The 26,944-nt window shown below is 41.8% G+C and overlaps 2 protein-coding genes across 3 annotated transcripts in view; one reads left to right on the plus strand and one right to left on the minus strand.

The window, feature by feature from the left end:
* The window catches only part of SMAP1 (small ArfGAP 1), a 75,825-nt gene extending 69,930 nt beyond the window's left edge, over window positions 1–5,895 (plus strand). Inside the window, exons 10-11 of one of the 2 annotated variants that reach the window (XM_088137663.1) lie at window positions 1,844–2,187; window positions 4,612–5,895. In XM_088137663.1, the coding sequence (XP_087993789.1) occupies window positions 1,844–2,187; window positions 4,612–4,746 (479 nt within the window). In that variant the 3' untranslated portion in view covers window positions 4,747–5,895. The remainder of the gene's footprint in view (window positions 1–1,843; window positions 2,188–4,611) is intronic. The other variant, XM_088137666.1, reaches the window with a different exon arrangement.
* Window positions 5,896–5,925: 30 nt separating this feature from the next.
* B3GAT2 (beta-1,3-glucuronyltransferase 2) lies at window positions 5,926–25,718 on the minus strand. The gene is made up of 4 exons (XM_088137672.1): window positions 24,488–25,718; window positions 10,830–10,974; window positions 6,106–6,254; window positions 5,926–6,012 (listed from the first exon to the last, which is right to left on the minus strand). The coding sequence occupies exons 1-4, from the start codon at window positions 25,037–25,039 to the stop codon at window positions 5,926–5,928; spliced, it is 933 nt and encodes a 310-aa protein (XP_087993798.1). The 5' UTR covers window positions 25,040–25,718.
* Between the last annotated feature and the right edge of the window lie 1,226 nt (window positions 25,719–26,944).

The raw sequence follows: 26,944 nt of genomic DNA on the forward strand, positions 1-26,944 counted from the left end.
TTCTTCTGGAGCAGAGTTCTGCGAATTAAGAGAGATTCTGGGGCTATTCAGGAAGTTCTGGTTCAGATTTAATATTCTACTAGACTTTATTATAATTATTCCCCAAAAGTGTGGGGGAAGGGATGAAGGAAAAGGATGGAGAGAGGAGACTTACATGGGAAAAAAAAATAGAACTAAAGCAGGCAGCAAATAACACATGATAAAAGGTTTGTGCAAAAAAATAATATTCTGAGACAAAAGATGATGAAGAAACAGAGCTTAACTAGAAGAAAATGTCAATCAAGAAAATAAAGGAATTAAGAGAGATTACATGACTCTTGAAATTAAGGCTTCTGCTTGTACAGTAAAATTGATTTAACAGGCTGCTGTTTATGGGACTTCAGATGCAGCAAACAAAATCTGGATCCAGACATTTCCCTGAAATAGCAGACTAAACTTGTATTAATGATTCACTTAAACGTATGTTATTTGCATCAATTTCCATCATTTGTATAGTAATGCAAATTACAACATTACCCAGATGATGTAAATTAACATGGACTACATGGAGAATTTGGATTTAACAGGCATTTGGGACTAACGGACATCCCTCTTCCCCTTCTTCCCTTTGGTCAGTTAAAGTTGCTGTGTTAGGAAATGTTTTCATCTTTAAAAATATAAATTGTTGGAAATTGCTCTGATTTCATTAGAACATAAAAACAATGTCACTAGATAGAATTTAGGATAACTTTACCGTTGAAGTGAGCAACCTTTGTTTTTTTGGCCTAGGCGGCACACGTAACAGCATGCCAATGGTGGGGGGAGGGAGGGTAAGGCCAAACAGAAATGGGACTGCCGCTTTTTTTCCTGGCACGTTCTTTTCCCATTTGTTACAGTAGGTAGAAATATACTGCTTTTGCCCAAAATGTGGATTGATTCTTTTCCAAGGGGCATTTGAAGTTTGGCTAAATCACCTAAAATTAGACTAAGATTTCCAACCACTGCTTTAGAAAAACCATAAGTAATAAAGTAGCTCACCATTAAGGAGTTTGAGGGAAGCTCTTTCTTAAAATTCAGTAATTGCCCAGTCATTGATTTTTTTCTATCTCTTCTGCTATTAATAAGATGAAGCTAGCCTGCTAAAGGGCAGGAATGGAGGAGATTGTGGTTAGTCCATTGGTTTTTCTATTAATTCACCTTTGCCTTGGCTTGAGAATAACATAGTCCACAGCCTTTGTTATCCACAGTTCCGTTACCCCTGGTTTCACGGATCTATGCTTGGTAAATACAAATGATCCCTCATTGTCCATGGTCAGGGGTTCATGTATCAGCAGTTTTTGTAACATTATTTTGTTTGGATGAGTCTATTTTGCATGCCTTTGTAAAGTTATAGATGTGCAAAAAATGTGTATTTTTTTTCAAGAATTCATTTTCTGGGGGTATTAGGCTGGAAAAGAAGCCCTACAAATTACAATGGTCCCCTGCATTATAAAGGTAGCCCTGTATCGTGAGAGAATGAACAAATGATCAAAGGAAGTATGAAGGACGGCCAAAGCAAGAGGAAAACAGTGCAAGATCACCAAACTCACATTTAGGCATCAGTGGATAACGGAATTCATAATATTCCCTTTTTGTTTATTAACAGTTTTTACAGCCCACTCCAATCTGAAAAACTAGTCAGGTTGCAACCTGCATTGCAGGTAAACATGGCTCTTAAAAATAATGTAATGAGCCATTTGGGGGCAAATATTCCTCATCCCTCTCAAATCTTTAGATGGCAGTTTGGGATATATAGAACTGAAATGTGAGCTTTTACTGGCATAAACACCCTCTTTTTTCTTTTCCCTCCTTTTCCCCCAAATAGGAGTATTCATGGGGCCCCAGCCTTTGCCCTTTGCTGCGCAGCCGTCAGCTCATTTTCAAGCATTTCCAGCCATGGGAGGGCCCGTGCCTGTGCCTGTACCGGTGCCGTCAGCCCCTGCAATGATGGGAAACATGATGGCCCCACCAGTGCCTGTAATTGGACAGAATGTAGGCATGATGGTGAGCATGGGAATGCCGAACGGCTTTTCAGTCACTACACAAACTGCTGGTTTGGGACTCCCTCAAAACATCGGTGGGCCCCAAGGAACAGTACTGGGGCAGATAGCCCCGCCACGGAAATTCGGCATGCAGCAAACACAACAAACTCAGTGGAACCTTTCGCAGGTGAGAATGTGTTTTTTCTGTTCATATAGGAAGGAACACGGATGGCTGGAGAATTTAGGTTTAGGATTAAAGTGTCAGTGGTTGGGATTAATTAAATGGAAACAATTAAGTAAAGCAGCATATTAAAATGATACAAAGTTCGCTATAAAAGATAACCCTCCCCCCCAATCTGATCTTTTCCCCTTCTAGTTATGTACTTGAGAAAACTAAGTGCAGATCCATGCTTTCTGCTTGGCCCATCACTCACTGCTGTCCTCCCATTCCCAGCCCACTGCAAATGCATCCTGCATTGTTTTTTCCAACTTGGGGGCAGGTGGGGGGCGACAGAAAACTACTGTTTTTTGACCGGAACTGTATTGAGCCCTTCAAAGCAGATGGCCTGAAGAGCTTTGTTCCATTCTAGTGCCTGACACATCCCCTCTCTCCAGCATCGGGTTGCTGCCATGGGCAGCTGCTAGGCAGTTGCTGATTTTTTTTAAAAAAAATAATCTTGTAGTTGATCCAGTGATGTACTGTTAAGTCAGTGAACTATCCTCAATCCTAAAAGCTCATGCTCCATTCAATCTTAACATTTCTCAGAAGGAACCCTTTCGGTTTCTGCCCATCCGCTGCCTGCAGTACTGCCAAGCTTCCTTTCCCTTTTTTTCTAACATCTTTAAATTGCAACCTAGGAATATTGCTACTTCTTTTCTGTAAAGCTGCTAAAAAGTTTCTGTCGACCTACCCATAAATGTAGGTGCAAAAGAATGATCTATTCTGTTTTTATTCTTGTAGCATCAGAGCAACATGGAACCATAACGGGGAAAAAAGAAAATAGAAAAGACCTGCATTAATATCAAAGGGGGAGTGAAGGCATCCATGTGTGCAAACATCTTGGAAAGCAAAGAAAGGGACAGGGAGTAGTGAGAAGGGAACAATCCTAAAAAGGAAGAGGCAGGCACTGATAGAGTTGTCCACATAGGAGCCAGCCAACAAACCTTGGCTTCTCCAAATTTCATTGAGAGATAGAGGAGATTCTTTAGTGCAGAGGTGTTCATTATATAAATTGGGGGTATTAATATGGCCTATGATGATTTTCATTTTTTTTTTTAATATCAGTTCTTGGATTGGGTCTGTTCATTGTGGTTTGTGCTTTTTCAACTTGATTGTGACTGCCAGATTCCCATACCTCTAATATAGTTTTAATTTAGAGAACAGAGGACCAAACATGACATACAAACTCTTGAAGATGCAGGTGGCTAACTTGCTGTCTCTTATGTGCTCCAAGTCCGTAATTCCTGAAGATTGGCTATGCTGATTGGAGCTAATAAGAAAGTCAAAAATCCTTTCTGGTGGACGCTTTTGGAAAAAGCCTCTAGAGGGATGGGAAGGCAAGATCTGATCAAGAATATTAATAGGTTTTCAGAACAAGAGAGGCCTGCAATAGAATATGCTTTTTCAGCGTCCAGTCATTGCACTCCATTCTAATCCTTCTCCTCTGGTTTTGTTGCCTCCCATTCCCTTAAATTCAGCAAGATTAGGCCACTGTTTTTCCACCTCTTGACTAGTGGATATTTTCTGAATAATTTACATTTTGACCAATTTATTTCTATTAAATTTAATTTTTTTTAATTAAATTTTTACACCACCTGACTCCCAGCGACGCTGAGTGATTTACTTTGCCTTTGCATCTATGTAACTACAGTCTCTTCGATCTAAATACTGCCACAGCAATGATACATTAAACTAGGTGGACTCGAGCAAGTCGTTTTACTTACTAAGAGGCAAATTTTGGTATGTCATGGGGTTTCCCTTTAGTACTCACATATTCTCATAAAAGGTATTTAAAATACATAGTTACCAGATTTGATCTTTTTATCTGGAACATGAGTATTATGTAAGTGGCAGAATGTAACTGTCTATATTTACCTTTTAACTAAAAACCATTCCATTTGCTGCCAGAGTGCTACTTCAGTGCTGTGATATACTCTGCAGGAAACAGTTCCTTGAGTGTGATTACTTTCCATGCCAGCATTGCTACTGATAGTACAGGAATTGCGACATTGATCACTCAACCATGATTATTACCTGCAGATATTAGTGGAACAACACGACAGGCACATGTTTTGCAATCTATACATTACCCCTGTATCTTCTTGGTAAAGTTCTTGATAGACAGTCCTCTTCAGAGAAATCAGAATCTACAAGTATACTGTTCAGTCAAATTTCAAACGTTTTAAAAAGTTGTATTTAGGACTACTGCCTTTCTTAAATACATTTTTTTAAAAATTTAGCTGTGAGAAATGAATGTTATAAGCAAATACTCCAGTATCTTATCTATCTGTCTGTCTATCCATCCATCCATCCTGAAGTGTGGGCTTTGGTATGAAATGTGAATGTTCTGGTGCCTGTATCTAATCACAGTCTCATGTGTGCATTTCACAGATGAATCAGCAAATGGCTGGAATGACTCTGAATAGTTCCAGTAATATGATGGGCTTTGGCCAACCACCAAACACAGTGGCAGGATGGACTGGAAGTTCCTCGGGCCAGACCCTCAGTACACAACTCTGGAAGTGAAAAGGCAATAGAAGTTTAAATCAGAGACCTGACATTCCATGCTCAAATACATCTAGTTTCCCTGTTCTATCCATGTACACTACCCCTCCTCCAATCTCAAACATTCATTTTAAAAGTAATCTTAACTGACCGTGTTGTGGTCTGTACTGACTTCAATTCTGATGTAGTGAAAAGCAAGTTGAAAACATTGGCAGCTTTTTCATTCCACAATATGTTTTGATTTTGCAAATCTTACTTTTCAGAAGAGCTACGTGACCAACTGCATACTCAAATTATTTTATCTTGTAGAGCAAATGTTTCCATATAAGGGACATAGATATCATGTTAGTGCTATCTCTAAAATGTAAATTCCACCTTGCAAATTACCCAGTAACCCTGTAGAAGGTACTGTATGAACAAAATGTTAATTATATAAATAAGAGTGTACCTATATCATTGAAGTATGCATTTCCTTGTGTGATAATGATTTTGTTTCACCATTCATTTCACTGTGATACTATAAAGATGTGATGAACAGGGAAAATGGTTCACAAGAGAAAGATAAACCTGGATAGCACTGTGGCTCCATCAATTTTCTTTCCACTGTTTGAGTTGCCTGTGTTAAAAGAAGCTGATTTGACTGCAAAGATCTATGCAGGATTAACCTGAAGTGTACTGCACAGCATACATACAGGGTAACTCAACTTATATATTTATAATTTTGTCTTTGCAGTTGTATCCAGGTTTATGCCAGTAAATTGTGTTTACATTTTATGGTGCCTCATATTGATAAGCAGTTGCTTCCCTATATTAAAGAAATCCATAAACATTGTGTAATTATTTTATTCTATAAGAACTGTGTCTATTATTAAAAACAAAGCTTTTTAAATTCAGGAATAAACCTGGAAGCCACAATGTAAAAGCTTCTCCTTTTTTTAGACTAGTAACTTATCAGTGCATTACCACCTCTTTACTGAACACGTGTAAACGAAATGTGAACAGTTAGGAAATTAAAACAGTACAGAGAAATGCATGCAAAGTAAGTGAAACCTAAGTAGATACATCTTCAGCTGTCTGCCAGTAGTCTTCCATTAGGCTGCTAGAGGCTGTAGTTGTACAACAGCAATCTGTACAGTCTGAATATGGTAAGCATGTCTGATGCATCCATTAAGTATGGTATGTCCCATTTATGCTGCCAGATCACACTTCAATTCTGATATTGTCCAGGTGATACTTTGGCTCATTAGCTAGATTTACCTTTTCTGTTCTAGTATGCCATACAAGAACCTGGAAAAAGTTGAATAAAAACATTAGTTTGCAATAATTCTCCAAAAGTGAGTTGGGGACTAATGCCCATTGTAAAAAGAACAATACTGATACCTTTGTGCAGTTGCTGGCTTTGGGCTCCAGCTCCTCCATTGTGATAATTTGTCTCAGAAAGTCAGATTCCTGCATCCCAGGTTGTGAGCCGTGGCGTCTAAATACAGCTTTAGGGTTGGATAAAATCACCTGAAGGCTTACAGCAAACCCTTTGGAAATCAAATATTGAATAATTAAAAACATTTCATAAATATTTCACTGAACTTTAGAATTAATGGGGGGGGGGGGCGTTTAACCCTACCATTTCAAACAAATCCCCAAGTATTTACTCAATATCACGCAATGGTCTATCATGATATTACATATGCAAACTAACTGGTATGCTACAGGCCACTTTTATTCTGAAAAGTTACAAGCTGTGTTCCTCCCAATCTGTTTAACAACTTTACACAGTTTGTTAAAATGTAAATAGTGACATTATCATCAGCAGTTGGAGTTTCTGTATGAGGAAAAGCCTGGCTGGAGGGGAAAGGTGAGTTTTAAAAGGACCAGACCAACCAATTTTCCTTCCCTGACACCATCTTTGTAATTAATTTAAAATTTAAGCCTGAGGTGAATGTAATTGTTAAGAGAAAAATAAATCTGACTGAATAAATTTACATGCAGACTTTTTTTTCATTTACACTAAAGCCAATACCCGTGTCATGACAACTTTAATATATAAAATAGCCTATCCTTAAATGATGTAATTCTTAAGTGATAACAAACCAGATTCTTAAAAAGTACTGTTTATTACAAAGTACCTCTGGTTTTGTTCATCTTCCCTTTAAAAAATTCAGCTGATTTGTTGCAAGGAGTGCCTCTCTATAGAGAAGCACATGCAACTTGCAACCTTTGAGACCTTAACCAAATTATACTTTTTAATGGGACACTAGAAAAAAGTATTAAATAATTGGAAAGTAATTTCATTAACTATATTCTATTTTATTCAATTTCAAGTTTAGTTTTTGTCTTGGCCCCACTACTTTTAGGAAAGTAGTCCTTAGCCTTCCATTCCAAAAACTGAGTGTAGTCCAGAAAATTTTGTGCAGCCCTGGAGTAAAAATGGCATTTCATCCTTAACAGTATTTCTATTAAAGCTTTTAACTTAAATATGAGGAATATAGCAAACATTAGTGCAAGTAAGTCTTAACACAATTGGGACTGGAATTTAGGTCACTAAGCAATGTGGTCATTAAGCAAATCATCACATGACTGGACCCAATTTTATGACCTTTTTTGTGGCAGTCAAGTGAATCACGCAGTTCCCCACTGATTTTGCTTGCTGGAAGCTGGCTGGGAAGGTTGCAAATGGTGATCACGTGACCCCAGGATGCTGCAACTGTTAAGTGCGAGCTGATTGCCAAGCACCCAGATCATGATCACGTGACCGCAGAGGCACTGTGACAGTCATAACTCTGGGCACTGGTCTTAAGTCACTTTTTAGTGCTGTCATGACTTTGAATGGTTGATAAACAGTCGTTAAGCAAGGACTACCTGTACCATCTAAATATATTTTGAAAAAATACTACATTTAAAACATAGTAATCTATATATGATGTGATCCTTGATATTCAGCAACTGTTGGTTCTCAAGTTTGATCTGAAATTGGTATGGAGCTGCTTTAAAAAAATGTTATCGCATCTAAAGACTACAATCTTTATATGATTCTCTGGCTGTTAAGTCAGAAAGCTCTTAAAAGATACAAGAACAAAAACTGATGCCCCACATTCATCAGTATTTTTATTCTTGCATCCATTTTATGTTAGCTGTAATGGTACCCATCTACAAGAGTTCTGTATTAGAAAAGACACAGAGGCGTGCTGTTATCTGAGTAACGTGTTGCACAATCTCTTGCACAACATCTCAACATTGCATGGGACTGCAATGTACTGTTCCATCTCTTGTAGATCTCTTTCATTAGCTCTTCTGAAGTAGCACTTACTTCCAGTCTTACTTTAAGATGAAAGGAAAGCTTATGGAGGAAAAGAAGAAAGGTGATTGGACTTAAAATTAAGGGAAGGAGAAAGAAAAATTAACTTAGGGAATGTTTGTAATATTCTCTTGCTCCTGATAAATGTTACATTCTTTTATCATCTTCAAGGTATTACTGGGACTCTTACATTCTGACTGAGTCTCCTATTCACTGCTCACACATAACTCCTTACAGCCATTATCCAGAAAAGTTGGTAGTCTGTATTCTTTCAAATAAAGCTGCAGCTAGAATTGTGTATGGTGTAATTGCAGCCTTTTGGCTTTCAAAAACTTGAAAGTTATATATGTCTTTAACAGTTGTATTAGTTTTAAAAATACCGAGAATCAGTATCTTTTGCAGCACAAGGAAGAATATAACTCTTCCCCCATTAAGTCCTGAGTGGGAAGTTCAAGATGGCCTTTGGCTTCACTTATGAACAACTTACTTTATGTAGGAATTAATGTGTGAAATCTGAGCTACAAATGCTAATTTGTGACAACTGTTTTTGCTGCACATATTAATATGCGGGTAATGGAAGTTCCAGAGCTGTTGAAAGAAGTTGAAGAAAAAAACACTGTTAAAAACAGAATAAGTCTACAGGAAATCATCTCTACAACTCTGCCAAAAAAAAAAAAAAGTCCCCAGGCATTGAGCTCAATTTGAGGGTGTCCTTACTTTTTAATGGGAAGCCAAAATTAGTCACAGCTTCCAAGAATATATACAGAATGGCTGTGTTCAAATATCTTTACCTGGTTTTAGTGAATACAGTGTTATGTAAACATACCAACCTTCTACTCCATAACCTTATTCTAGAAACCAACCTAGGTCAATTTAGTCTCAACCTGGGGCTTTTTAGAGCTGAACTGACCCTTCATGCATCAGCCATGTCATCTGAGCAAGGTAGAGAGTATGAATCCGTTCTTCTGACTTCCAAAGAGACACAGGTGGGTGGGGTGCAATAGTTCACCAGCTTCCTTCATAGTGGCCCCAAGGACTCAGACTGCCAGTTGACTGGGTCATCGGTAGTCAAGTACCATTAGCACAGGGGACGAATCAGTTCACCAAGGGAGCAGCTTGATCAGCTAAGTCATGCAAATCTAGTCCCTGAGGAGTCTTTATGCAGGATTGTTGCATATAACAGCCTACATTCAATCAGGTTCCACACTGGTTTCTATACAGTATCCACCTAAGAATTTGACAGTCACCTCTATGACTGAATGCAAGCTATAGACCTGATTCACACACTCTACTAGGTCATAAAGTGATTTGGTTAATTTTGACATAGCTTGTTATATAAACTCAGCCATTGTTTATAAAGCATGGCTTATGGCTTTGCACATTACTTATTTATTATGATTATTTATATCTTGTCTTTCAGAATAACAATCTTCCCAAAGCAGCTTACAAGCAATATAAACAATTTTAAATGAAAACAAAGACATTTCTAGAATCCTTCTCATAGAATAATTTATGATAAGGGCCTGAGGAAAGGGAGAATAGAAGCTGGGGGAAATCAACAAATTAGGGTTTATTCAGTAAACATGATTAAACAAACTATGGCTTAGAGCATTGGACCATTTCAATTTGCTCAATATTACTCATAATGACCAAGTACACAGGCTAGTGCTGAAGTGAAGTTACCCTCAGTAATTCTCCCACTATTGTTATTTTAATTTGCTAAGCATTTTATAGAAAGTTTTAAATGAGCCAGATCATTTCACCAGCAATGCATGAATAAATTACAAAGCAAAAAATACAAACCAAATCAAATACGTATTGCCCCTTCCTCTATGCTCACCACTCTCCTACCCACACACTCACCAATGAACCGAAATACGAAGCTTTATAGCTGCGCAGGCATAGATCTGTGACTACATCAAAAGCAATTCAGACAGCACTTGAAAGGCCTCTAGCATACACAAGAGACTGGCCAAGCACGCGGGCTAACTGCTAGCCAGAGCCATGCAGTCTGTGATACAGCTAAAGATTGACAAGATTAATTTTTGAAGTGTTCTGCTTTCTCGGCTATTGTCAATTTCTCCCTTAAGCAAAGTGTTTCAAGCTATTATCTGCCTATAAGTCACTCTAGCCATGGCTTTCTGGCAGTCTGCGCAAAATTATTCACTTTTTGATGAACTAGCAGCTTTTACTCTTAAGGGCACAGCAAGTGCCTCTTAGTTGGTAGAGTATGTTGCCTTCCAAGACAGTTTCTAGATTAGAGATCCTTTCAGGAAAAGCAGCATCAGCACAGATAAGATTAAACTGGGCTTTGATGGGGCTTGTATACTGGCCAAGATGTCCAAAAATGTGTGATACAGTTCATAAACTGAGCAGGGAATCCTGCGTCATATGGATACAATTAAACTTAGTAACCTAGGCTCTTCCTTTGGTACTTTACTAAAAATGTTATATGAAAGCTTTAATTGAACAAACCTGTGATGGGCAGTGGTCTCTTAAAAATGGTCATCGAATGTTGTCAGGGATGCTCCTGACAATAAAAGGCAGTTAAAGTTACTGAATTAAAATTCATAGTTGATTAAGATGTCAACCCCAGCAATATCTACAAACTTCTGCCTGAAGCTCTTGCAGATCAGAAAGGTGCTGCTGATAAATAAGCATTTTAAAAGCTGAACAATCAGAATTCTAAGTGAATCTTTTCACAATAAGACCCAGAAGTTTGTATGCTTGTACTTATTACTTCAGTAACTAGAAATGCTAGTATCTAGCGTGCACATTCTATACAAATAGCTGAGACTCTAGAGTTACTCACCTGCCATATCAATGGCAAAAGGCCTACCTGCCCGCCAACCAGTGTACCAGCCAACAACCTTGCCTTTTTCCACAATTGGGCGCTCGTAGCGTCGTCCCCCCACCAGCCCTACAGGCCATACAGAGACTTTATGAGTGGTACGCATCTATAAGAAGAAAGCAGAACATTTTTTTCAAAACAGATTCTTTACAAAGAGGCACCATGGAAAGAATAGTCACAATTTTTAATGGCAGGGCTCTAAGTACTGTCTCTTTCCTTACCTAATACCTTCCAGATATATTCTGACTAAAAGTGACTCCAAAGTTTCCCAACTCTGTCTCAGGAAAACATGCCAACTGCAAGCCTTTTCCTAAACCAGTCTTTCTCAATCTTAGTAACTTTTAAGATGTATGGGCTTCAACTCCCAGAATTCCCTAGCCAATATCCTGGCTAGAGAATTCTGGGAGTTGAAGTCCACACATCTTAAAGTTGCCATGACTGAGAAACACTCCTCTAAACCTTAATTAGCACTACCAACAGTTCTGATTTTGGGCGAATGAACAACTGCAGTTAGTTAGAAATAGCTGTAAAGGCTTTAGAGGATGGCCAGAGAGGAGGAAAGCAATCAAGCACAATGCTTGTACAGCTTGTTCTGAAGTGTTAAATTGTTGATTTATTGTTGGTTCTTAATGTAGTCATTCTAGCATGATCAGATGTTTTTGGAAATCACATTTATATGACTTACGTCTAAAGCAGAAAAGATCAACTTCATTAAATTCGGGATGTTCCATCTATTCTGAAAGGCATTCCACAATGGTACAAACATTTTTCTAGATAGAAGATCCCATTAGGAGACACACTCCAAAATGTAGAGGATGAGCTTATGACAAAATCTTTTTTTTTCTTCATTTCTATTTACATTTAATTCTGTAAATCTAATATGATTATGCTCTCTCCATATATGTATTCACAGAATCAGGAAAGATAATAGTAAACTTTTATATTCACAAAATAATAGAATGTAAACATTGGCAGATCATCAAGTCCAATCCTTTGCCAGTGCAAGATTTATTTTAAAAACCATGTCATTAAAGGATTATGTCATCAATGCCTGTCTAGATGTCTTCAAGGTGACCACATTTTGTCATACCCTAGTTAGTTGTGATGGAATGGAATTATGAAGGCCAGGCTCAGAGAGATAAACATTTTCTTAGCTCACCGGAGGAGCTTGGGAGCAACAAGAGGATGAGACTGGCACCTCCCTGAGGAATTCACACTGTTGTGGCTGGCTGGCTTGGGAGATGGGGTTTCAGTCTGGGAAGATTCTTGCTAGAGGTTGTAGCTAATAAACATAGCTGAACTGAATCTGCATTATCTCTTGTAGTTCCTTGGGCTAGGCCTGACATCAATCTTCCCAGACTGAAACCCCAGCTCCCAAGCCAGCCAGCCACAATAGTGTGAATTCCGCAGGGAGGTGCCAGTCTCATCCTCTTGTTGCTCCCATGCTCCTTCGGCGAGCTAAGAAAATGTTTATCTCCCTGAGCCTGGCCTTCATAATTCCATTCCATCACATTAGTAGTATGGAAGAGCACCAAGGAATCCCAGAAGACAACAGCAAACCATTCCAATAAAACTGACAAGAAAACTACATGGACATGAAGTCACCAAGAGTTAAGATCAATTCAAAAGAGAATTTTTTTTAAAGTTAGTAACAAATAATTCCTTTGTGTTAACATTTAAGATGTAAACACTGTATCCCTTGGAAGTACTATTGCCACCAAGGCATTGTAAAACATTATGCTAACCCTAACCCTAACCTCTCATGTATTATTTAACCTTCCTCTAAATCCAATTTGGTACAGAGCTTTAGAAACATAAAAAAGAGAGCACCATTAAAAAAAACCTGAAAAATCAAAACTTGGTTTACTAACAAATTGAAACCTGAAAATTCTGTTTCAACTGATCATGTAAAACCAAAATTTCTATCTTAGTTCTTAATGCTTGCTCAGCTTTCGATGTCCCAATGTACAGCCATTTTCTTCATTCCTTGTGAATTTAGCCATACTGTTATAGTTTCCTGCTGGCTTGTGAATAACAAATATGTAATAGATTATAAACATGTCTATAAAAACCTTGAACCAAAGAGCCATCTGTTCATTAGGTTTTAGACAAAGCACATTTTTAGGTCTCTCTGCTTGGTTTCTATTTTTCTCTCTTATTTTCTATGGTACTTTCTCCCAGGGTTGAGAACATGAATGGTTCTTCTTCAGAATGAGCTCTGGACTCCTTCTATGGGAAGAGTCACATAAAAATGAACAAATGACAACCATACCAATTATTATTACCTTTTGACTCCTTTGTCATTCAAAAAGTAGCTTCCCTTAATTCAAAGCAATTCTTTTCAAAAACATCCATAGCCTTATTTCCAATCCAACCTATGCTAATATTTGCTCACCTGTTGCTTTCACATTACTTACTATACGATACCCCCAACAGAAAACTCAGTAACAGGAGCACCATGACTTCATATTCTGTAACAATTTAGTGTCCAGTTCTGGCCCAGGTGATTCTGAAGCTTAAGGCCATATTTAACAAAATGCCAGGAGGTGCACAATTTCTTAACCCAGGGGTTTCATGTTTTCATACCTATTATGGAATTCCTTCACTAGCCACACTCACTGACTCATAACCTGCCTGCCACCTCTGCTTCCACTCCAAGAGGTAGACACTAAACACAACTCCTAGACTTCGAACTGAAGATAAAGGAGGACACCACTGCAGGCTTATTATCAAATGTCTTTTCCCCCATAAAAACTGTGACTGCTGAGGGTTATGCATCTGTGCCACTGCTCCAATCAGATTTATAGGATGCAGCCACACAGTGCCCTAAGCCATTTTGTGGCATCTGTGAAGGAATTTGCAAGAATTTATTAGATATTGTCTGGTCCTGCAACAATACTTGTTTGTCTGGATGAATGGTGATTACTTGATACAATATGACACAGGGTATATTGCTATTACAGTTTGTAAATCATGGCTTATAATTTAGCATACTTTGTTTAATCCAGGGTCTGGTTAAAAGAAACACGTCTTGTTCCACAAACCACTGTTAAAACTATCTATAGCTTGGCCCAAGGTGTGAATGCAGCTAGAACCTGCAAAAGCTGTATTTCAGATATTTGTTTTTAATTCAGCCCTTGGGATGATGAATGTTGTAGCTCTTGTTACCCTGCACAGGGTGGCCCTCCATTTCTAGAGCATTTTTGTTAGTGTTTGATGGCATTCCGGCTCCAACAGTTGCTTTTTAGCAAAGAGAGACTGATCGCACATTGACAACATCTAATCTAGGTTGGTCTGATCTGCAACAATTCATCCTCTACACCCACCCAAACAAGAATCTTTGGGGACTAGAGAATCTCTAATAAATTCTGTTCCTTCACAAAATATTTCCCTGCAGATTTCAGTAAAGAGCTCTAGAGCAGTATCTCGTTCACGCTCCTATCTGTATCTGGCTTGCCATTCCAGCCTTATGGGAGTTGATATTATACCTCGTGGCATTGACTTAGGGAAATAAGTGCAGTAGCTATAAAGTGTCTGCTGGGCTCTGCTCACAGTTCTCTAACAGAGCTATTGAGACTGGAGAGTGGTACTGCCTCTTAATCAGCTCATGGGGGAGGAAAGGGGAGAGAACAGCAACCTGACCTGGGTAGGGCACCATTTTCTCTCCATTCTGACTCCAAAATAGGAGCTACATGCCAAGGCCTTTTCTTATAAGCTACTGCCTGTCTTCTATGGGGATTTAGCAAGTTTCTGCCCAATTAGAGCAAAACTTCAGGTGAGCAAAGAACCAGTTGTATATGCAAACTGTGCTTGCTGGATCAGTATATCTGTTTTCTTCTCTTTTTAGAGAATGATTGCTGTTTCCTAAGAAAGAAGATGCAGTCTTATCCACTACAGAATTCTTGCACAAAGTTAAATGACAGTAAAGGTCAGGTGACTCCTGTTGTATCAGCTATCACAGAAACCTCAATACTGCAGTTTTCATTTCATCACATATCATTCAGCCATAAAAGTCAACATCCATAAGGAGAACACTGGAGATCAACATCTGGAATAAATAATTTTGAAGACAATTTCTAAGACTTAATTTTAGTTCATAAAAGTTAAGAATTTCAAATTAAAAAAAAAAAAACAGAATTGAAGCCTAGCAGCATTAGGTTTGCAGACTTCCACTGCAAACCATTCCAAAAGTAGGAAGAATTTTTAAATATTTATGTAAAAATAATTATTTATTTAAGTTAAATCTCCCAAAATTACATTCTCAAAAAGATTTTGTCTGAAGCAAACAACAGAATGAATCAGAAGCATGCATAAATTAAGTAGGACAATTCTGAAGGTTAAAATGACAATTCTGAATCTAGTGCAATTGAAGTTCTATAAACAAAATTTTAAACTTCTCAACTCAAAATATATTTTATTGACCCAAAGAGCTACCTAAGGAAGTCAAGATTTTAAAATGTATTTATAACAGTGGATGCCAATATAGAAACATCTCATTTAAAACATCTAGATATCATTATTCAGAAATCAATATGGGACTCTGTATTCAATAAAAAGATTTCATGAAAACTATTGACATTCTAAGATTCTCTCAAGCTTTGTCTAGCAAATTAACTGTTGGGTCCTTGCAAATTCTCACTTAAGCAAAGAGAAATAAAAATGTATTACCTCTGGTACAGAAATACAAAGACAAATGGTTTTCTGTAGAAGAAGTAAAACACTTAAGGCTTTATCCAGTCCCCATTTTCTCTGATACATACTATTTCTCACATGGGAACTTTCTTTAGGAAAGTCAATGGTTGAGGCCATGCTTAATATGGAACAGGTCCTGTACTGGGTCATGTCATTCCTACATAGAATAGAGACAGAGACTCCTGCCTGAAACCTTGATGTTACACATGTTGACAATACTGGGCTTTCAGCTATACTTCTGTAAGTAGAGGTCTGCACTCCTGAGACCACAGAACTCACCAGAAGGTTTGCCTGAATAGATCATGCCATTATTTGTACTAAGTTTCTTTAGGCTTCAGTAGTTAAGTTGAATTACTTCTGTATAGCAATCTACATGACCTATTTACCATTTTAGGGTTCTTCTTGGAGATATAACACAAGTATCATATGCCAGTAATCACAAGGAATCTCCTACAGCCTTTACAATAGCTCTCTGTCTCCAAGCAGAATGTGAGGAAATTTTGGTAGCTACTGAATTCAGTTAGTTGAAGCAATACAAGCAGGGAACAAACCACAAATTAAAATGACTTCTATTGTTCTGAACTGAAAATTAACATTTTCTTAAGGAAGTGAACTGATGCTTAAAGAATAAAGGAAGTATAAATAATTGAATGGGCAGTGTTGGCATTTACAGATCCATATCCAGCAAGGTCCAAACATGAGAAGACCACTTCATATTTTTATAGTTTAAGAATCATGTAGAAATTATCTATTAGTTGTGAATGTAAGCATAGTCTGAGAAGGACTTATTTATTCTCTGGAAAATATTTTATTTAATATGTCCCTCAAATACTGCTTCAGCTTTTCTTGTCATTGAAACACTGAAACAAAAAAGCATTTCATGACTTGTTTTATTCTAGAACACAGCCTCCATATTACTTCTGCATAAATAGGAAATCACTGAGAAGCAGTGCATAACTCATCTTAAGATACTTAAGTTGCACTTATTTACAAAGGAAGACAATTAAAATGAAGCCATACTGGATGCCAGCATGACTATATAATAGAACAGTCCTCTCCAACCTGAAGATTAAAAGAAGGAGAAGACAGAGCCACACATGGTCTGTGCATGGGAGTATGGACCAATGAGGAAGCTACATCAAGGGGACATCAGGAACAGTATTAAAGAAAGCGGAGACATATGTTCAGGACTACCATGTAACCTCCTGGAGTCGGGCAGTGTACAAATTAAATAAATAAATAAAAATTAGGGTCAGCACGCATGTCCAGCTTCCTGGCTCTCCCTTGGCTTGATCTGCAAGAATAACACTAATTACTCAGGCCTGATCAGCATGAAAGAGCAGCATGTCAAATGACTAGGCTTAAGTTCTTTTTAGAATGATAGATATTAGTTAAAAGTGGTCAGAAATGGATTTGAAGTTACCAGTGTTTTATCCAGTTTTTGTTAATTCTGTACAGAGTTATATGGGGGGGAGGGTAATATTTGGATTAGAACATGGAACAGTGTGCCCAGTGTGTATACTTGTATGTGTGTGTAATAAAGACATATTACACACCCTATTTCAATAAGGCACTCCTGGATTCTATATACAAGTTCTGCGAAACAGTACAGGTAGTCCTTGCGTTATGACCCTAATTGGGCCTGGAATTTCCATTGCAAAATGAAGCAGTCAGTAAGTGAAACATCACATGACCATACTGCTTAGCAACGGCAGTTACAGCAGTCCCAGTTGTGGTCATTAAGTGAGTACCACATGGCCATTAGGTGAGGATCTCATGTGACTGCTACTTGCAATCTCCTGCTGGCTTCCCCATTGACTTTGCTTGTTGGAAGCTGGTTGGGAAGGTTGCAAATGGCAATCCTGTCCCCCACCTCCCAAAAGCTCCCACCCTGATCCAAGCCATTCCCAGCTTGGTCCCTCCCAGCCCTGAGCCTCAGTTCTTTCAAAGCAAGGGACGCTTTCAGAGGATCACTGACCCCTGGCCAGCGGCGGCAGTGGACTGGGACTGCTGAAGCAGGGCAGGCCCGTCAGAGGCTTGGCAGCTGGGGAGGCATCAGCAAGAGAGCCCCTACCCCGTGGGACTTGAGGCTGGCCGGCGTTGGCCAGCCCAGCGGAGGGGAGAGGAGGCGGACACCAAGGAGAAGGAAGAGGAGGAAGATGGCAATGGCGCCAAAGAGACAGGGAGGAAGGTCCTCTAGGGGTGGTGGCGGGGGTAGCAGCAGGTAAGCGGCAGTGGCAAAATACAGCAGTGTCTTCATCTTGGCCACGCTGTGCAGGGTGGACAAAAAGGCAGAGATGGGGGGGAGACAGGTGGGTGGGGAGAGCTGAAGTGGAAGCAGTTTGTGCAGAGCAGGAGAACATAACTACAGGATGCTGCAACGATCATAAGTGTGAGGACCAGTAATAAATCAATTTTTTCAGCACCATTGTAACTCTGAATGGTCACTGAATGAATGGTTGTAACCCAAGGACTACCTGTAACATTTTCTGTTCTTGAGCTTAAAATGAAAGTGCTTCTTCTTTCCTCCTGTTATGACAAGATGGTTTCTAAAAGGCCACCCCTGCAGTTATTAGGGAAGAAAGGGACCTCCTTTGGGAACTGAATGGTAGTTGCTCACCAAGCTGCATTTCTCTACTTCTTTAGGGAAGGATGGTTGCTAAGAAAACCTTTGTACAGGTAGGCTTCAGGTTATGACCATTCATTCAGCAACCACTCAAAGTTATGATGGCGCTGAACAAATGGTACTTATGACAGGTCCTCATAGTTCTGGATGTCGCAGTGTCCCCGTGATCACATGATTGCAATCTCAGTGTCCAACTTGCAGTTACAGTTACAGTGAGCTGCAGTCACATGATGATTTCTGACATTCCTTGCTGGCTTCCCACAAGCAAAGTCAATGGGTGTCAGGCCCAGCTCAAGAACAATGATGAAACAGACCAATCCAGTCCAGTCTAGTTCCTTTATTAGCTTACACCTTATAGACAGAATCTTGCCAAACTAAATCTATACTACAGCAACTAGTGGATATACCCTGTGAGATTCTAGGGAGTGGCTATCCTGAATTTCTTTCTGTTCTCACGCTGCCCCTGAGGACTGTATTGTCTCTTGCTTCCTCCGCCCTCCTGGAATGCACCCCCTCCTTCCCAATAGCCTTGATCTTCCACATCACTCTCCTCATCGCAGATACATTCCATTACAATGGGGAAGCTGGCAGGAAGTTGGATGTCACGGCAACCAGGACTGCCAGAATTGTGCTCACTAAGCGACGCGGCCATGTGACATTGCACTTTATGACCACATTGCTTAGTGACAGCAATTCCGGTCCCAATTGCCATAACCCAGGGACTAGCTGTAGTTCAGGGAACACTGAAAGAATGACAGGTTCCCCACTTCTGTAGTACTACATGAAACATATGAGTTCTTCCTTTACTGTCAAGGAAGTGATAATTACTGGAAAACAGCAACTTACCACAGAAGTTTGGCACCTTAACATTCTAAGCAAGCACTATAGTAATAAGGCCAAATAAATTTCCATTAACTGATACCTGTGGTTTTAGATCATAAATAACATGTTGGTGGTGTTTCTTTCAGTCCTTTAAAACATTATGCTATAATTATGTTCTATAATTGGTCTTCCCTATTCTCAAAAGGCAACTTCAAGTTATGTTAGACTATTTACAGATGGTAAGATCGAGACAGAGCACTCAAATTGGAACTACAGAACTCATATTACCATGGCAACCATTCAACCCCAATTCAGGAATTGATCATTAGTACAACAAATGGGTAGTGAGGTAGCACAGTCAATCTACTGTGAACTTTTATCAAAACAAACATATTCACAGACAAAAATATAATGTACTTTTTCAGATATTGGGGCAGGAGATATGACACATTTCACAGAATTCTAGAATTGGAAGGGACCATTTTGGTAATTGGGTTCAAATTAAAGCATTGAAAATACCCAATAATTAATTTCTTTAATTATTGGTTTCACAGTCTTATTGTTAAAGACATTTTAATCTAACATTTCATTGGAATACGTAATTTAAATCCATTATTTTGTGTTCTGCATTGAGAAAGATTGGGAACAGCTCTTAAATTTCTTTTGTGTGACATCTTTTCAGGTACTTGAAAAGTATTATCATTAATGAAAATGATGATGGGTTTGATCCTGGGGGACTTGATAACTCAATTCAGTTCCATAAGGAACTAATTGTTGAGGACTGTTGTTTGAACTAGCTGGGAATCGCTGTATAAATATAATCCAACCCATACTTAACTAGTTTGCTAATCTGAATGTCAAGGGATACTTTATCAAATGTTTTGCTGAAGTCAGAACATTCCCACTGTCTAATAAGAAAGACACTCATAAAAAAATTGAAATGAGACAGTCCAACAAGACTAATTCTTGACAAACCGATGCTAACATCTAGTCATCACTACTGTGTTAAAGTGCTTCAGTTCCATTTTATCTTCTCTAAAACTGTCCCAGATATCAGTGTCAAACTGACTGCCATTCCTTTGTTCTTCTTTGTTACTTTCCTCCACTCATCTAATATTTCACCACTTTCCACAATTTCTCCAAGATAATGAGCAGACTTTCAGCCAAGCCACAAGCAAGCTGCTTCAATATCCCGAGATGAAATCCATGAGGATGTGAACTCATTCAAAAGTCAGAAGGTATTCCTACACTAGATTTTTATGAAGTCAGAGTTGGAATTGTCCTCCATCACCTAACTCTTCACAACTTACAATGGAACAATATCCCATTCTTAAATAAATACAGATGCATACACAGGTGCAACATTACATGTTCCAGTATCTGAAAATTATCATTAGGTTAAAAATGGTGGAGCTATAATTCTGTTATCAAAAGTGCAAAATTCTTTTGAGATCCTGAGTTATACCCTACCACTGTAGAAACTGTGATCAGTAATACAATAATTTTGATGTGCTCTATTTTCCAAACAGCTTTGTTAACCAGATTTTCTCCAAGCTATCAAATATTTTCATGGTCATTGTAAGCCAAAAGAACACAGAACAAAAATCTTGTTTGCTTCAGAAGGCTAAACTCTTAAATCCTCAGAACTGATATATAAAAAAAGAAAAAAAAACCCACAATATTCCAATCTGCACACTTTCATAGTATTTCACAGATAAATGAAAATTTAAAAATACAAACCAGATATTGCCCGAATAGAGATGCTTAGTTTCTATTCCCATTTTTCCTAACAGATGTACCTGCATAAAGACTTATAGAACACTGTGGGAGAAGGTTTAACGCTCTTCTCTCCTATCATAACCTAAGCAAACTGCTGAGAGAAAAAAAACCTAGCTATTTCATGCTAAATTTAGTAGCAGTAATGCACAGATGAGACTGGTTTTGAAGAAGCCTCATTTTATCCATTCAGCTTGAAAGCTACAAGCAAGAGCTCATAATCCATTCACTAAGAAAAGGCAGAAATAGGCCATGAGAATGTTAAACTTTTTTTTTTCTTTCATAAGCCATGATAATGGTCCTGGTGAGGGTATCAACAGTCAGAATTGCTATTGGAAAGATGGGAGCATCAATTTCCTCTCATACGCCTGTTCTCCAGTTTGATGAGAGAATTCATGACTGGATCCCTGCCATACAGGATGTACTCAGAAGTTAGGGTTTTCTACCCAGAGAGAAAAGCAGTACAGCTTTGTAAATGGATCCAGGTCTTGGAGGCAGAAAAGGCAATGACTCAGAAATCTTTACTGTTTTCCAAGCTTTCAGTAGCCAGTACAAATCCTGATGAATGATTGATTGGAGAAAAACAATTCTCACCTTCCTTCTGCTAAGGATGTAAAATGTGCTTGTGACATTCTCAAAGAGTTGCCATATATTTATTTTGAAAGGGTACCAGATCAATACAGAAAATACTGTTCTCTTACATCTAACTCAACTTTCCTCCCAACTGCAATTCCCAGAATATCCTGCCAGGGAAAAACAGATTGGTCAAAAATGCCTCTGTTCAGGAATGTTCCACAAGCTGTATGCAGTAAATCTGAATTAAAAGCCGAGGGACACTGCGTCCACAAAGAACAAGAAGCACACACCATGCCCAAACAAACAGAAGTCAACTAACCTGGCCAATCTTGCAAGACAAAATATACTCAGACAAGTAAAACAGCTGTCTTTCCTTCCTACTATCTCCTCTAGCCCACCAGGATGGTCTCCAGGACATTCCTAATCGCCTCCAGATTTCTTTTTTATTTTTCTAGGCAACCATCCATGTTTCAAACTGAATCATTGGGCTGCAGCCATCCACCATTTTTGTCTTCTAAGAAAGCCTTTTAGCCCTCATGGAGCCCAGAGGCATTCTTGGAAATAAAGATGACACAGATGCCAACACTTGCCTTTGCAAAACACCAAACTCCCCTCAAGATACGAAAAGGGATTGAGATGAGAAGCCAGGCGGTTTCTCAAAGCTGTGCACCTGGCACTCCGAATTCAGAGGACTAAGGCAACCCTATGTTTTTGCAGGGGCTGGCCTTGCAATTTAGCCAGTAATTAGCATGCTAAAGAGACTCTACCTTGAACTCTTATTTTTATAAAAGCTCACTAATTTTTTTTTTAAAGCAGAGATGGCTAACAACAGATTAAAGGCAGATTCATCATTGCAGGTTTACTCAGCCAAGTTGTTCTGTGTGGACTCTTTGCTAGCCCTCACTGCAGTTTCATTCATTTAGGCTTCAAACGAGTGGAGGTTGTCTCTCCCCAGAGTTTTTATGCCTCGGTACCACTTTAGGCAGCCCAACGTGGGAGATGTATTCACAGTAAATCACCAATTCAAAAGGAAAGTGCATCCACAGGGGCGGTCGCTAAGAAATCAAGGCCAGAACTTTCTCTGCCTTCAAGAGTTCCAAGCAGCCTCCAGCAGCTTAATGGAAAGAAACCAGAGCAGCTAAGTGTTTTCTTTTCAGCCACTTTCAATGAGAGTTGCAGTGCCACACAAAGGAAGAAAAGCCAAGCTCTTGTGCAGCGAGGAGGGGGGCAGCGGCACCTGCCAAAAGCAAACATGCTGAAAGAGACCCAAACTCATTTTAAAACCTAAACACATTTCAGCAGGGTTGGGCGGCCTTCTGAAGAGGCTCTTGGGGACTTGATGTGCTCTGCATCTTTCCGCAGTGCCTGGCTTTAATCTGTTGATTCTTAATGCACCTCTTTGCAAAAAGGAGGAATCTGTTACACACAGCCAGAGGGAAAAAACACATGCCGTTATCTAGGGTCACCAAAGCTTAAAAGCAACGCCACACCATTCTGTAGGACAGCTGAGGATTCTCACACATGGAGATGGGAACTGTATTCCATTTATCTGTAAATCGGGGGGAGGGGGATTTCTATATTAGAGGATTTCTCTTACAGTATACTACAGCTGGCAAGACAGCTCTTCCAAAACTGCACACTTTTTAGGTGCCCCACAGCAGCACCGTATCCTTTCCTTGCTGAAGTTGATCAACCTTACTTCTTCCTGCATGCTTTGATACCTCTTCCCTAAAAGGTTTCTTTCTGTCAGAGGGAAACCAAAGGGGAGGGGGGGAGGGACTGGCTAACCTTTCCCTGTTTTCCTCCAAGTCTTTCCCAAATACTTTCCAAACTTTTATTTAAAAGAATGAAAAAACTTGCTATTGAGAAATGTTTGCCATCAAGGAATGGAGGGGAAGCCTTTCCATCTAATCCCTTGCTTTCAAGCCTAAAATAGTGACAGGAGGACTCTGCAGAAAAGAAAATAATCAATCACACGTATAAACTAGTGGTTAAGGCACCAGGCTAGAAATGAGGAGGCTCTGAGTTCTAGTCCTGCCTTAGGCATGGAAACAGGCTGGGTGACTCTGGGCCAGTCACTCTCTCTCAACCCAACTCACCTCACAGGGTTGTTGTTGTGGGGAAAATAGGAGGAGGAAGGAGTATTAGGTATGTTCACCACCTTGAGTTATTTATAAAAATAACAAAGGTGGGATAAAAAAATCTAAAAGAAAATTAAAAGAAGAAAGATAGAAAACAAAAATAAATAATAGCTGGAAAAAAAAATTGAGATCCTCTTAAAGTCCTTCCTTAATTGCTTTTTAATGTTTGCTTAATGTGAGGGCTTTGTGGGAAGTTACTTCAGCAAGGAAAAAGGAATCAAACTTGGTTATTTAAAAAACATTAAACTGACATTGCCAATGCTGCAGAAAATGTCTGCATAATACAGCTAAAAGCTTGGGAGATGGGAATAACAGGAAGATGCTGCTGAAGAATGAAAGGCAATTTGGTGGCAAACTGTTCCCTTACATTGTATAATGTTTCTCCTTAATCCAGAAAGGAAGGAAGGAAGGAAGGAAGGAAGGAGCTCTTTGCTAGACACTTCGCAAATACTAAAAAGTCTATCCCATTGTGTTTTACATATCACAACATTGGCACTAAAGTTAAGTTTTACACCTACGATCTGGTTCAAATGGGATGGAGCACCAGAAGATGCACGGGTCGCGTTAGCTGCTTAAGGGAAGACAACGGGTCACGCCAGCTGACGAGCCTGCCTGCGCTGGCAGACCCGCCGGCAGCCCTGGAAGCGGAACGGACTGGCGGGACGACAGAAAAGCCCCGCGGACGGCGACGGCGACTGAAAAGAGTCGAAGCCGTGGAAGCGCTCGCGGAACCGCTCATCCAAAATGCCACTTTCGGCTTGGGACCAGCCTCCAAAAGCGCACCGAAGGGTGAAAGAGAGTTTGCCCGACCGATGCGGAGTTTCTTTGGAAGAGTGAAACGCTCCTCACCCGGGGCCCAGCGAGCCCCGCTGAATTCAGGGGAAGGGGCCAGGAGTAGGCACGCCAAGGCCTGGCGATGCGAGGCGGCCACCCTTTCTCGACGGGGCCAGACCCTTAGCGAAGCTCGCCTCTCCCGCCTCCGTTACCTCCTCGAAGAGCTCCAGGCTGTAGGTGTTGTCGTCGTCGGCGAAGAAGAGCACCCCCGGCTGCGGGGCTGGCAAATGCTGGTGCCGCTGGCGGATCCACGCTAACCCCGCGTTGCGCTGCTCCGTGGCCCTCGGCTGCCCCGGGCGCTTGTACCTGCGCGGCGTGAGCACGTGCAGGTGGGTGCACGGCGGGCCGCCCCCGCGGCGCAGCCCAGCGGCGAAGCGGCTGACCAGTTCGGTGCCGACGGCCGAGTCCTCCACCAGGATCCAGTGCAAGCGCGCCACCTGCCGGAAGGTATTGGCCAGCCGCGTGAGCTCCGCTTTCTGGACCGGCCGGCTGTAGGTCGGCGTGATGGCATAGATGAGAGGCAGCGGCTGCAGCTCGGCCTCCCGCCGCCGGGGCGCCTCCTCGTGCGGCGGGGGCTGCGGCCGCCGGGCGAGAGGGGACGACGGACGGGGCGCGCGGTGGCCGCTGTCCGTGTCCAGCACGAGGATCACCAGCAGCACCCAGGGCAGCAGCACCAAGAAGCGGCTCAAGATGAGCGACTTCATGCTGGCGCCGCCGCCGGCGCCGCCGCCGCCGCCGCCGCCGCGCCGCCCCCCTGCCTCGCCGGCCGGGGCGCCGCTGCTGCAACCCTCACAGCAGTGGCAGTGGCAGCGGGGGAAAGTGGACGGCGCGCTTCCCCCGCCGGCGCCGCCTCCCCCGGCGCGGAGATTCAGCCTGTGCTGCCCGCGCCATGGACCGGGCGGCAGGGCGCAGGAAGGGAGCCCCGGTTTCCTGGCGCTGGGGAGCTCGGCGCAGCGCAGGCGGACGGGCACCTGGCGAGGAGGGGAGGGGATCGGCCGCCTCGGCCCCAACACCTTGGAGAGGGAGCGGGGCGGGGGCGATCGCGTCGCGCCTCGGCAGCCGCGGCCCCGCTCTCGAGGGCTTCTGGACGAAGCGGGCGGCGGGCCGGTGACCTCCCGCGGGCGAGGCGCCGCAGGGCAAGCGGGACCCTCCCGGAACTCTCGGCTCTCTTTGCCGGAGCCCGAGGCGAGGGGGCGGGGCGGGCTGGAGGGGGACGCGCGCCCTGGCCGCTTCCTGGAGACCCTCCGGATTTCTGCCGACGCTTTCAGGCTTTCCGCGGCTTTCTTCTTCCTCTCTCCCCGGCCAGCATCCCTTCCCTGGTGCCTTCCCCACTCCCGAAGCGGCGGGACGCTGGAGACTGAGGGGAACGGAACGGCGAGGGTGCCGGACTCTTCCAGGTGCCGCCGCCGCCTTCTCCGCCGGCCCTGCCAGAGGGGCGGCCCTGGAAGCGCGTCGGAGTCCCGGTGGGCGCAATCGGAGCTGGGAGGCGGAGAAGAAAGCTCCGGCGGGAGGGAGACTTCGGGGCGGCAAGCTGCTTCGCCGGGCGGTTCTGATGGTGTGTGCGTGTGGGGGAAGAGGGGGAGGGATCCCCTCGGGGCTGATGCGGCGCAGGGTGGGGAGTGGATGCTTCCTCTCCGGGAGAGGATTTGCCGCCGCCGCTCTTATTTGTTCGTCCCTTTCGCTGCGGGCTCTGTGGAGAATAGACAGGGGAGAAGAGGTTCACGTGCTGGTAAACTCCAGAGACCCGAAGAGGGAGGAAGTAGCCGGCTTGTGGCGGTGATTAGTCACCCCCTGAGGAAGAAAAACGCCGGTATTGATCTTCAGCCAAACGGCCGAGAGATTTAAGCGCTTGGCTATTGTGTTGGAAGGATGGGGTTGAGCAGGGCAAACGTCCAAAGCGAAAAAAATGAGTGGAGGGTTATCCTCAGGACTTGCTGCTGGGCTCCCTCCGAGAGCCTGCTCCCCCGCCCGCCTTCCCACCCACCCGCTTTCGCAGTTGTTAACAGGGGCGGGTGAGGGAGAACTAGGGAAGAGGTGGGGGAAGGGGGCGGTGGGGGGGGCGGTTAAGATTCCGCCCGTCCGCCTTTGGAGTTGGAGGAGAATCGTTTTCAGCTCTTCTCTGCAGCAGTCGTGGAGGAGATACGCATTCCTTACACCTAAGATATGAGTGAAAAAGCCCCGTCCTGGTTTCACACAGATGTAGGACTGCTTTCAGAAAAGCGATTCTTACCGTTTCTGGGCAAATACTGCAGCTATTCCGCCTTTTCCACCTTAATATAAGAAGAAATCTAGAATGGCTACAAACGGAATATGGCAATAACAGCATTCCCCTCCCCTCCCCCCCCCCCCCCGGTACATGTTGCGGATAAGGCAAGTTTGCAATAAATGCCTCATCTGGAAGTAATCTAAATAAACATAAATTATTTCTGTGTTCATTGGGACGCACTTTGCCTGCATTTAAGAGTTTATTTGGCTTAATTGCCGTTGGCAAAACAGCACATCCTGTTTCAAAACTGAACAGCACAGGGGAGGATATTGCCTCCTCAAAGTGACAGAAAAGTTCTTCCATGTGCACTAACAGTACTCTAAGCAAGGTTAATCAATGGTGA

This window comes from Python bivittatus, unplaced genomic scaffold, assembly GCF_059951505.1.
Source record: "Python bivittatus isolate LINGU-HERP-01145 unplaced genomic scaffold, Pbiv_v1 ctg000020_np1212, whole genome shotgun sequence".
NCBI classification, from domain to species: domain Eukaryota; kingdom Metazoa; phylum Chordata; class Lepidosauria; order Squamata; family Pythonidae; genus Python; species Python bivittatus.

What these genes read in the sequence shown, in the direction of transcription:
- B3GAT2 (XM_088137672.1), bottom strand. Translation starts at nt 25,039, where the DNA reads ATGAAGTCGCTCATCTTGAGCCGCTTCTTGGTGCTGCTGCCCTGGGTG. An exon ending in GCCTGGAGCTCTTCGAGGAG is followed by an intron (nt 10,975 to 24,487) that starts GTAACGGAGGCG and finishes TTCTTCTTATAG; the next exon opens with ATGCGTACCACTCATAAAGT. An exon ending in TTTTGCCATTGATATGGCAG is followed by an intron (nt 6,255 to 10,829) that starts GTGAGTAACTCT and finishes TGATTTCCAAAG; the next exon opens with GGTTTGCTGTAAGCCTTCAG.